The 12798-nt window shown below is 38.0% G+C and overlaps 2 protein-coding genes across 3 annotated transcripts in view; one reads left to right on the top strand and one right to left on the bottom strand.

Moving 5' to 3' along the window:
- The window catches only part of myom1a (myomesin 1a (skelemin)), a 67492-nt gene extending 60976 nt beyond the window's left edge, over positions 1 to 6516 (bottom strand). The window contains exons 1-2 of the mRNA XM_034182891.1: positions 6357 to 6516; positions 2689 to 2890 (exon numbers count right to left, since the gene is read on the bottom strand). Of these exons, the coding sequence (XP_034038782.1) occupies positions 2689 to 2840 (152 nt within the window). The 5' untranslated portion in view covers positions 2841 to 2890; positions 6357 to 6516. The remainder of the gene's footprint in view (positions 1 to 2688; positions 2891 to 6356) is intronic.
- A 1772-nt stretch (positions 6517 to 8288) lies between these two features.
- On the top strand, positions 8289 to 10616 carry myl12.2 (myosin, light chain 12, genome duplicate 2). 2 transcript variants are annotated; one of them, XM_034182712.1, is made up of 4 exons: positions 8289 to 8393; positions 8793 to 8998; positions 9788 to 9949; positions 10144 to 10316. In XM_034182712.1, exons 2-4 carry the CDS (start codon positions 8815 to 8817, stop codon positions 10314 to 10316), a joined length of 519 nt encoding a protein of 172 aa, XP_034038603.1. In that variant the 5' UTR covers positions 8289 to 8393; positions 8793 to 8814. The 2 variants fall into 2 exon arrangements, with proteins under 2 accessions (XP_034038603.1, XP_034038604.1); XM_034182713.1 differs by lacking the exon at positions 8289 to 8393 and having other exon boundaries at positions 8815 to 8998; positions 10144 to 10616.
- The last annotated feature ends 2182 nt before the right edge of the window (positions 10617 to 12798 follow it).

Genomic DNA, 12798 nt, shown 5'->3' with positions numbered 1-12798 from the left:
TTTTTAATAAATTTGCAAAACAAACAAACCATTTTTCATGCTGTCATTACGGGGTGCTGTGAGTAGAATTTAGAGGGGGAAAACAAATTTACTCCATTTTGTAATAACAAAAATGTGGAAAAGTGACTTTCTGGATGCACTTTATGCATTTTGCAACAGTGAATAATTTTTTTCAAGCAATGGCATGATTTAACATTTTGGACATTTCAAAATTGTGAAATAATTTGCTTCAATGTGTCACTTTCTGTACCAATTAATTTCTAGTTTTGAGTGATTTAAAACAGTGAGCACTTTTTTCTTAAATTTTCAAGTATTTTATTGATTTCATCTTTTGAGCATTTTGAGACCAGGAATTGCTTTCTGAAGTAAAAGGTTCACAAAATATTTTATTTGCTGTTTTTAATGTTTTGAAACTGTGATTTCTTAATGAAGTGGCTTGATTTATCATTTCGAGAATTTTGAGACTTGACTCTGAAGGAACAGGATAATTTAATGCTTCTTGCATTTTACAACAGTATTGTTTTGAAAATAAATTATTTCAATACCTACTTTGAGTGTTTAGAAACTGAACAATTCTAGCAATTTCTTGATTTTGTTTTTCATGCATTACAAGACAGGGAACTGTTTTCTGAAGTAAAAGGATCATTTAGTGCTTCACGCATTTCAAATTATTGAATTTGTTTCTGAAGAAGATGGTAAAAAATTCATTTCGTGCTTCATGCATTTTAAAATGTTGTAGCTTTTCTTCCTGAAGAAATTGTTTTATTTGCTATTCTGAATGTTTTGACACCGTGACCTTTTTCATGCCGTGGCTTGATTTATAATTTTGAGCATTCTGAGACAGTGAAGCACTTTCTCAAGTAAAAGATTTATTTAGTGCTTCATGAATTTTAAAATGTTGCATCTTTTCTTCCAGAAGAAATTGTTTTATTTGCTATTTTGAATGTTTTGACACCATGCCCTTTTTCATGCCGTGGCTTGATTTATACTTTTGAGCATTCTGAGACAGTGAAGCACTTTCTGAGGTAAAAGATTCATTTAGTGCTTCATGCATTTTAAAATGTTGTATCTGTTCTTCCTGAAGAAATTGTTTTATTTGCTATTCTGAATGTTTTGACACCGTGACATTTTTCATGCCGTGGCTTGATTTATAATTTTGAGCATTCTGAGACAGTGAAGCACTTTCTCAAGTAAAAGATTTATTTAGTGCTTCATGAATTTTAAAATGTTGCATCTTTTCTTCCAGAAGAAATTGTTTTATTTGCTATTTTGAATGTTTTGACACCATGCCCTTTTTCATGCCGTGGCTTGATTTATACTTTTGAGCATTCTGAGACAGTGAAGCACTTTCTGAGGTAAAAGATTCATTTAGTGCTTCATGCATTTTAAAATGTTGTATCTTTTCTTCCTGAAGAAATTGTTTTATTTGCTATTCTGAATGTTTTGACACCGTGACCTTTTTCATGCCGTGGCTTGATTTATAATTTTGAGCATTCTGAGACAGTGAAGCACTTTCTCAAGTAAAAGATTTATTTAGTGCTTCATGAATTTTAAAATGTTGCATCTTTTCTTCCAGAAGAAATTGTTTTATTTGCTATTTTTAATGTTTTGACACCATGCCCTTTTTCATGCCGTGGCTTGATTTATACTTTTGAGCATTCTGAGACAGTGAAGCACTTTCTGAGGTAAAAGATTCATTTAGTGCTTCATGCATTTTAAAATGTTGTATCTGTTCTTCCTGAAGAAATTGTTTTATTTGCTATTCTGAATGTTTTGACACCGTGACATTTTTCATGCCGTGCTTGATTTATAATTTTGAGCATTCTGAGACAGTGAAGCACTTTCTCAAGTAAAAGATTTATTTAGTGCTTCATGAATTTTAAAATGTTGCATCTTTTCTTCCAGAAGAAATTGTTTTATTTGCTATTTTGAATGTTTTGACACCATGCCCTTTTTCATGCCGTGGCTTGATTTATACTTTTGAGCATTCTGAGACAGTGAAGCACTTTCTGAGGTAATAGATTCATTTAGTGCTTCATGCATTTTAAAATGTTGTATCTTTTCTTCCAGAAGAAATTGTTTTATTTGCTATTTTGAATGTTTTGACACCATGCCCTTTTTCATGCCGTGGCTTGATTTATACTTTTGAGCATTCTGAGACAGTGAAGCACTTTCTGAGGTAAAAGATTCATTTAGTGCTTCATGAATTTTAAAATGTTGCATCTTTTCTTCCAGAAGAAATTGTTTAATTTGCTATTTTGAATGTTTTGACACCATGCCCTTTTTCATGCCGTGGCTTGATTTATACTTTTGAGCATTCTGAGACAGTGAAGCACTTTCCGAGATAAAAGAATCACTCATACATTTAAAAGCAGCATAATTTTGTAAAGCAGTTATTTCTATTCCTGATTTGGGTGTTTTGAAACAACAAACCATTTTTAACTTTTTTTTGTTTGTTTGTTTGTTTGTTTTTGTTCCAAGCAATGGCCTGATTTAAAGTTTTAGGATTTTGAGGTAGGGGACCTCTTCCACATGTGACAGGTTCATTTCGTGCAATATGCATTTCAAAACAATGTGTCCTTTTGGTGAAGCATTTGATTAATTCACAGCTGTAAATGAATCAAAGTGTGTTTCATTATTTCATAGTGCATGTTCCTTTTTGGGTATTTTGGACCTGCATCCTCTTACCGATGGCTGGTCTTGTAACTGATGTGTGACTTCTGGCTAACAGACGCCTTGGTGCTCAGGTGACTGCTGCTCTCATAGTGATGCTGCTCCTGCTGCTGGTGAAGCTGCAGCTGCTTCTGCTGCTTCTGGGACAGATGTACCGATGCTGACATCCTGAGGGCCTCTCCTCCAACGTACAATGTCGGACTTTACTTTAGCAGCTCTGTAATTTAATCTTATTGTTAATATTACACAGTCATATTTGGGCTTGGGGAAAGTGGCAGGGGTGGGGGTAGGTTAGGCCGAAACCAGCGGTTAGATACAAGAAATTACAGCATACACTAAAAAAAGACTTATTGGATGAAATCAATTCAAATTTGTGCACAATTTCCATCCAAAATAAATAAATAAATAAATAAAAAATGTGGCCCCAACTCAAACAAAGTACATGCATACAATATAATTTAACTGTACTGAGTTGGGACTACATTTATTTATTGAATATAAATTCTGCCCAAAATTGAATGGAGTTCATCAAATGAGCATTTTATTTATTTATTTAGTATTTTAGATAGCACCAGAGGTTTTGCATTTGGTGATCAAACTATTAGCTCATGTTACCATCTACAAATATGTCATAGTAAGAAAAAAACAGCAGGTGAGAGCTGGCGGCAGCATGACATATGATTCTTTTCTTCCTTTTAGACATTAATATAAAATAACATGCACATAATGATTAGCATGACCTGTGTACACTCTAAAAAAAATTTCTGGAATTAGTGTGTCTACTATAGCTTAAATTGAAGTTCTTTCAACATGAAACAAATCTGTTATTTATTTATTTGTTTTACATGTACATATTTTAGTAAGTTCCTAATGTATTACAAGATGCTGGTACAAAATTTTTCATGGTTTAAAAACTGTTGGATACAAGGTGACTGATTTTAAAATAAACTGTTCATAAAATTGGAATTGATACATCAAATGTATTCAGACTTAAGTGAACTAAGTTACTAATCCTCAAAAAGAAAAACAAAAAATGCACAGTGCATCCAGAAAGTATTCACAGCACTTCACATTTTCCACATTTTATGTTACAGCTTTATTCAAAAATGGATGAAATTCATTTTCCTCAAAATCCTCCTCACAATACCCCATAATGACAATGTAAAAAAGATTTTTGAGATTTTTGCAAATTTATTAAAAAATATCTATGAAATCACACGTACATAAATATTCACAGCCTTGCCATGAAGATCAAAATTGAGCTCAGCTGCATCCTGTTTCCATTAATCACCCTTGAGATGTTTCTACAGCTTAATTGGAGTCCACCATTCAGTTGAGTAGACATGATTTGGAAAGACACACACCTGTCTACATATGAGGTCCCACAGTTGATAGTGCATGTCAGAGCACAAACCAAGCATGAAGTCAAAGGAATTGTCAGGAAGGTGACCAAGAATCCAATGGTCACTCTGTCAGAGCTCCAGGATTCCTCTGTGGAGAGGAAAACCTTCCAGAAGGACAATCGTCTCTGCAGCAATACACCAATCAGGCATGTATGGTAGAGTGGCCAGACGGAAGCTACTCTTTAGTAAAAGGCACATGGCAGCCCACCCGGAGTTTGCCAAAAGGAACTGAAGGACTCCCAGACCATGAGAAACAAAATTCTCTGGTCTGATGAGACAAATTGATTGAACAATTTGGCGTGAATGCCATGTATCATGTTTGGAGGAAACCAGGCACCATCCCTACAGTGAAGGATGGTGGTGGCAGCATCATGCTGTGGGGATGTTTTTCAGCAGCAGGAACTGGGAGACTAGTCAGGATTGAGGGAAAGATGAACGCAGCAATGTACAGAGACATCCTGGATGAAAACCTGCTCCAAAGCGCTCTTGAACTCAGACTGGGGCGATGGTTCATCTTTCAGCAGGATGATGACCCTAAGCACACAGCCAAGATATCAAAGGAGTGACTTCAGGACAACTCTGTGAATGTCCTTGAGTGGCCCAGTCAGAGCCCAGACCTGAATCTGATTGAACATCTCTGGCGAGACCTGAAAATGGCTGTGCACCGACGCTCCCCATCCAAGCTGATGGAGCTTGAGAGATGCTGCAAAGAAGAATGGGCAAAACTGCCCAAAGACAGATGCGCCAAGCTTGTGGCATCATATTCGAGAAGACCTGATGTTATAATTGCTGCCAAAGGTGCATCAACAAATTACTGAGCCAATGGTGTGAATAATTATGTATATGTGATTGCAAAAAAAAAAAAAAAAAAACGTTTTTCATGTTGTTATGGGGTGTTGTGAGGAGAATTAGATTTACTCCATCTTTTAATAAAGCTGTAACATAACAAAAAGTGGAAAAAGTTAAGTACTGTGAATACTTTACTTACTGTGTACTATAAGGTAATAATTTGCTGGCATTTCTGAGTAGAATGGAAGTAAAATAAAGGTAACGTTTATGTAACGTTTTAATGAAGTTGGTTAAGCTTAGTTAACCTTGTAGAGGACAAAGTAAATTGCATTTAACAAACTACTTACCTAAATAAATGACTAAACTTGAATTAGTCCTACTATAAAAATATACCATTTACTCAGTAAAGGTTGATTTGGAATTATTTATAAAGATCTCTGCAAATTGTTACCAAGTTTTTAAAGTTGAGCCAGTATATTGAATTTTTCAGTGTGCCAACACAACAATTGATTGAACAAAATGTTTAAAAATGATCGTTTAACTGCAACCTGATCTCAGAACCTACTGCTCATATGGTCCAAAATTTGGTGTTAAATTATTTCCAAGATACACATTTACATCTTCTCTAATTGAACACTTTCACAGAAACCTAAGCTTTGTAATGGTCATAACTAAAATATAAAAATTGATCCATTTCCAAGTTTCTAATTGAGCCAAATGAATAATTTTCAGGAATTTTCTGTTTTGATGTTTCTCGCCAACAAAATGACCCCAGAAACAGGTCAAAATAAAATTGATCATGATAATTTACAGAATGTATAGAATCACTTTCAACATTTGGTGTAATTTGGATGTAATAACTAAGAAGAAATATAGGTCAGGAATAATTTGATACAGACTATATAGCAAGTCCAAAAAACGATTTGAGGGGAAACGGTGTGTTAATGTTGTGGACATCAAATATACTACAGGAAAAGTGTTCTTGTTTTCCAAAATTTGGGATGAATCTTTACTTCGAAATTCGATCTGATGTGATAAAAAAGACTCATTCGGAGATCTCAGCAGTAAAACAGGCCGTCTCTCTCTACGCGTTGTCGTATTAACAAATCAAAGTGAGCAGCAGGATTCCACAGATCAGTTTGATCATGTTGAGTTTTGCAGGTCATTATGTTTGTGTACCTCATAACAATCCAATAGCTGTGCATGCAATCTGCAGTGGAAACCTCAAGTTCAGCTGTGCGTAAAAAGGTCGAGGCTTGTAAAATACATCTGATGAGTAAAACACTTTATTTTAGATCCACAAATTTGTAACAAATAAGCATTGGATTTCCAAAACATGCGTTATGTTATTGGCAGAGCACTGAGATTACAATACTAAAATCAATTAACTAACAGTTACACCATATGGTAAAGTGTAGTGAGGCCTGATTGGTTGCTTCACCAAAGGATCATAATTCCTGGATTTATAGCTAGAAATATAATAACACTTACCACAGTTAAAAATTCACAAATTTTCTAAGAGTTGAAAATAAGCAAATCCAAAAGAAGCCCAAAGCAAGTCCAGATCCAGGCAAGCGGCAGGGAGAGGGGCAGTGGACAGGGCGGCAGTCCGCTGAACAAAAATAATGCTGCCACTCGGCAGAATGCACAAGACACCATCAGGACCTTTTAAGGCCGTGACGGCTTTAAATTTAGACCATGAGACTGTGAGACAGTTCAAGACTCTCCGAGGACGGCTCCTCCAGAGCATAAGGGCAAGGACCTACAGGTCCAGGGGCGTAGGTAGAAAATTATTTGTGGGGGGGAAGGGTGGTGTTCAAAACAATAACATAGTCATTATTTTATTTTGTGTTCTGTGCACTTAAAAATAATAATTTTATGAAGAAATTGTTTCATTCAGTGTTGCTGTTATTTTCAAAACAGTGAATTATTTACTGAACTGTTTAACTTTGCGATTCAAGTATTTACCAGAAATCTATGTCTGAAACTACAAGGCACTCAGAGATTGCATATCTCAGTCAAAGCAAACACTACCCCCTTGGTGGAGGTAATAACTAGAGACGTGGTCAAGGCATATATGCTAATGTGATATCGCCTTGGTCTCTGTTAGCAAGATATCTTAAGAATGCCTAATCTCATTTTGACCAAAACTGGCAGGTACATTTGACTTCTTCTGGATCTGGAAGAATTAATTTGATTTTGCTTCAAATCAGGACGCGATTAAGGTCGGAGGTCAAATTTTAAGTACCCTGCTAATATATTAGAAAAAGGCAATTACTTGGAACTTAGTTCAGATATTTTGTTATTGAACTTTATTGCTTGAAAGCCATTTTCTGAAGATGCCTAATATTTGGAAATGTGGCCATGATCTAGTTTGACATAGTTTCACACATTAAATAATAATCATGAATCTTTTGTTGTTGTTTGGATTGTTTGTTTGTTTGTTTGTTTTTGGAGTTGCAGGTGGTTGACACGGAATCAGTTTTTGAAACTTGTGCATTATTTAGTCCTCAAAGCGTTTTGAAACAGTGAATCATTTTCTTTATTAATTGTTGAAACATTAATCACTTTCTGAAGCAAATGTTTAATTTAGTATGGTCGACATTTTGAAATTACGACTTATTTTCTGATGTAATTTTCTTATTTAATGGTTCAAACATTTCTGACCAGTGAATTATTTTCTGAAGAAACTGATTCATGTAGTATTTTTACATATAAAATACATAGTAAAATATTTTTGAAGGTTTAAAAAAATCATAAGAATTCGCCAGCTGTTTTGAATTTGTATACAGTAATGAGCCAAAAATAAAAATTAAGCCATATGAATCATCACAGAGACACTTGCAACTGCTTCCACTTAGTGATGGATTATAGTTATTACAAGCTTTTAACTCACTGGACGCACATCAGCTATGGATCTGTATTATAGATCTGGATCGAGAAGGAACGCTGAGTTTGTAAACTTACATGGTTTCCAGCACATCTGTCATTGTAATAACAACAAACTACACGTGCCCGTGCTTGAACTCCAGTCGTTTGTAATTTTCCAGAAGCCATCCAGCAGGTGGCAGACATGTCTACGGGATATTAGATAGGATCCCGGTATCGCCCACCTCTACTCTCTCCACCCTTAGTGCCGTGCCATGCGGCATGCCGCTAGTCACGTGACGTCTGGGGGGGAAGAGTATCTTTCAATTTAACGGTTTTTGTCCAGTAGAGGACGCAATGAATGGTCAAAGGGAGTGGAAAGATGGCTACCTCGTGACTTCACTGTGAAAAATGCAACATTTATTTAACTATAAAATTGCAATAACACTTACTTATGGGTTGAACAGAAGTTCTCAGTACGAGGCAGATATTATATGTGAAATAATAAAAATATAATAAAACAACATGGAACGTTCCAGACACTTGGACCCTTCCAGCTGACCTCTGATTGGTCAGTTCTGAGCCGAGCGGAGGACGTAAGACGTGGTTTTGTGGTGTGCGTTAGTATTTGGCTAATAACATCCAGAGTTTTATCAGAAGGTGGGAGAATTCTGTTTTTTTCCCCTCTTATTATTACGCACGTTGAGAGTGCATGGACATCTGCTACGTTATTTTCTTATCACTAGACATTTGTTAAACCTGGACAGTGTTCGCGTTATTTAGGTCACCACTGGATGTTAAGCTAAACATAGCTAATGTTTTCTTGAACCACACAGTATTAACCTATATAACCAATACCTTTTACGTCGTAAAATAATTATTTTATGCTCATTTCCTTTTCGCTGTTGAGTGAATTTCATGTGTGACTACGTTATAAGCGACAGTTTCCTAATAGGTGATTTAATTGGCTGGTTAACGGTGACATGACGTCATTTGCTATTTGTTGTGTAAACTGTTTGCCAGCTGAACAGACTTCATGTCGTCTTTTCTCTATTTCAGGTGAGACCTGTCAGCTGCCAACATGTCGAGCAAAAAAGCCAAGGGCAAAAACACCAAGAAGCGCCCACAGCGAGCAACCTCCAATGTGTTTGCTATGTTTGATCAGTCCCAGATTCAGGAGTTCAAGGAGGCCTTCAACATGATCGACCAAAACAGAGATGGTTTCATCGACAAGGAAGACCTGCATGACATGCTGGCTTCATTAGGTATAGGGTTAGGGTAATTTAGCCTCTATACACTACCATAGCAGAGATGAAACAAAATAATCAAGATGACCTTGAGTGTCGACTTTAATTCAAGAGGTTTAACAAAAACATTACATTAGGAATTACAGGCATTTTAATGGATAGTCTCTTAATTTTTAGAGCCCATAAGTAGTTAGACAAACTACATAGTATTAATTACTTTTGACAGTTCTAGACAAATCAGGGGATGGCTACATGAACAATTAATGAGAAATTCAAACAGCATGATAAGTAAGTTCTCATAGGCCCTGAAGCCCATTGGGCCAGGTACTTATTTCCAGTTTCTGTGACCTGAAGCAGACGAGTCCATGACTCACCCTGGACACAGGTTACTTCCCAGCCAAAGTCGGTACCCATTTTACAGCAGACAATGCAGATTAAGTGGCTTGTCCATGGACACAGGTAGCACAAGCAGGATTCAAAAACAGTGTGATACTGTGTGGTAAACCTGTCTGGAGTAGGCAGTTACCAGAGTAAAAAAACAACAAAAGTCAGTGACCGTTCAAAAGGAGACAAGTGAGGGAAGCTAACAAGACACCCATGACAGCTGAAAGAAATTTCCAGTGTATTATTTTAGGACAATACAACTCATTGTTTTCCTTGTTATTCAGTGCCTACAAAGGTTTTACATGGCACATGTATATCTGTCTGAATAGCCACTTACCATTTTTCTTCTTTACAGTTGTGACATGTTTATGCTAACGCACTGAGCATGAGTGGTGGATTTTTATTATTATTTTTTGATCCCAGGTAAGAACCCAACAGATGAGTACCTGGAGGCCATGATGAATGAAGCTCCAGGCCCAATTAATTTCACAATGTTCCTGACCATGTTCGGAGAGAAGCTGAATGGCACAGATCCCGAAGATGTGATCCGTAATGCTTTTGCCTGCTTTGACGAGGAGGGCACAGGTATGTTATGGCACCACCGTTTCCCTCACGTTTACGTTGTGATGAAGTTTTGACACAACCCGTGCTGCCACCTTTCATAGAGCACGAGCAAATTGAATTTGTGTTTTATTGGTAGTAGTTGCAACTTGGTAGCTGCAAAGTTTTACATCTACAGCTTGCTGAAAGTGGACTTGAAGAGGTCTTTTCCTCCACAGGTGTGATCCAGGAGGAGTACCTGCGCGAGCTGCTCACTACGATGGGAGACAGGTTCACAGATGAAGAGGTGGATGAGCTCTTCCGCGAGGCTCCAATTGATAAGAAAGGCAACTTCAACTATGTGGCCTTCACACGTATTCTAAAGCATGGCGCCAAAGACAAGGACGATTAGTGACGCAAGTGTCACTGGACAGTATTTATTCTGTGCGTCATGTATAATAGGGGATTCCACATAAGTTATACCGTTGTGTTGTTTAATTTGGTCCGCGACAAAGCTTCCCTGTGGTACAGCTTATTGAAGGTCATGTCTGAAGTGTTTATTGGTCTGTACCCTCTATCCAGTCAACCCACCTTCTACTCTTACAGCACTTTGCACGTCAGTGACATCATCACTAAGGCCACATTTCTTCTCACTCAGTATACAGTGCATCTGGAAAGTATACACATTTTATGTTATAGTCTTATTCCAAAATGAAATAATTGTTCCCCCTCAAAATTCTACACACAACACCCCATAATGACAACATTTTTTTTAATTATTGCAAATTTATTAAAAATTACAAAAACTAAGAAATCACGTGTACATACAGTAGTGTTCAGAATAATAGTAGTGCTATGTGACTAAAAAGATTAATCCAGGATTTGAGTATATTTCTTATTGTTACATGGGAAACAAGGTACCAGTAGATTCTCACAAATCCAACAAGACCAAGCATTCATGATATGCACACTCTTGAGGCTATGAAATTGGGCTATTAGTAAAAAAAAAGTAGAAAAGGGGGTGTTCACAATAAAGCCTAGTTTACACATAGACGGTTTTGTCGGCGGGCAGTACGTAGACCGAAGTTCGCGGCAGTTCCGGCTGTTTTCGCAGTGGAAAGGGGCGGAGCATTTTGCCAGCATTTTGGCCGCCATACTATTCGCAGATACACGGATAAAACGCCGCTAAATCCGCAGAATAAAGCGGCGTTTTGACGCCGTAGCATCCGGCACACGTCAGGCAACGGGGGTTAATACCCAGTTCTATCCTTTACAATCGCAGGTTAAGATGCGTGTGAGAACGGCGGTGTTCTGCTGCTGCCGATAATGCTCTGTGTACCGCTGGATTTATCCAACCAGAACCAGACCTCTTGGTAAGTCCTTGCTGCTGCCAGTTTTCTTTTAGGAGGCATACTGGAGCTTCTCTGCAAAAATATCTGGAGCTGGCCGTGAGCAAGAGGCCTGCATGCGGCGCGCTAGCATTTTTATATTGACCGCCGCCTATCGGCCGTTTGGAACACCGTTAACCGGGAGGTGGCGTTTAGAACAGCGTACTGTCCGCTAGCGCCGCCATTTAGTCTGCCTCTGTCGCCGGTTAAAACGCCCTTGAGGACGCCGATGTGAGCTCTTTCGCCGGTTTACACGCCGTTGATTAGGGATACAACGCTGGCCGCCAATTACGGCGGTGTAAACTGCTGCACTACAGGAAGGGGCAGGATGACACGGCGATTAAAAACTATTAAACGCCGTTGTTCGCGTTGTCTCCGTCGTCACGCAAATTCTCCGGGAGTGCTCCCGGAATTATTCGACATGTTGAATAATTTTTTCGATGATTCCCGGTAAAGCCGGAACTAAGCCACGCCCCCTAGTGCCGGCGTTAACAACGGCGTGTGATCCTTAAGACAGCCAAAAACTCTTCCGGGACGCTTCGGGGAGCTCTTACCATCTATGTGTAAACGGGGCTTAATAGTAGTGTGGTATTCAGTCAGTGAGAATTTTGTGGAAAAAACATGTGAATCACATGTCCCCTATTTAAGGATGAAGCCAGCACCTGTTGAACATGCTTTTCTCTTTGAAAGCCTGAGGAAAATGGGACGTTCAAGACATTAAGAAGAACAGCGTAGTTTGATTAAAAGTTAATTGGAGAGGGGAAAACTTATATGCAGGTTGCAAAAAATTATAGGCTGTTCATCTACCGTGATCTCCAATGTTTTAAAATGGTAAAAAAAAAAAAAGACGCATGGAAGAAAATGGAAAACAACCATCAAAATGAATAGAAGAATAACCAGAATGGCATAGGCTCACCCATTGATCAGCTCCAAGATGATCAAAGACAGTTTGGAGTTACCTGTAAGTGCTGTGACAGTTAGAAAACGCCTGTGTGAAGCTAATTTATTTGCAAGAATCCCCCGCAAAGTCCCTCTGTTAAATAAAAGACGTGCAGAGGAGGTTACAGTTTGCCAAAGAACACATCAACTGGCCTAAAGAGAAATGGAGGAATATTTTGTGGACTGATGAGAGTAAAATTATTCTTTTTGGGTCCAAGAGCCGCAGATAGTTTGTGAGACGACCCCCAAACTCTGAATTCAAGCCACAGTTCACAGTGAAGACAGTGAAGCATGGTGGTGCAAGCATAATGATATGGGCATTTTTCTCCTACTATGGTGTTGGGCCTATAAATCACATACCAGGTATCATGGATCAGTTTGGATATGTCAAAATACTTGAAGAGGTCATGTTGCGTAATGGTGAAGAGGACATGCAATTGAAATGGATGTTTCAACAAGACAGTGACCCCAAGCACACTAGTAAACAAGCAAAATCTTGGTTCCAAACCAACAAAATGAATGCCTCACAGATGTGAAGAAATCATGAAAAACTGTAGTTATACAACT

This window comes from Thalassophryne amazonica, chromosome 12 (genome assembly GCF_902500255.1).
Source record: "Thalassophryne amazonica chromosome 12, fThaAma1.1, whole genome shotgun sequence".
Lineage (NCBI taxonomy): Eukaryota > Metazoa > Chordata > Actinopteri > Batrachoidiformes > Batrachoididae > Thalassophryne > Thalassophryne amazonica.
Note: the sequence above shows the minus strand (reverse complement) of the source record. Positions and strands in the feature narration are given on the sequence as shown.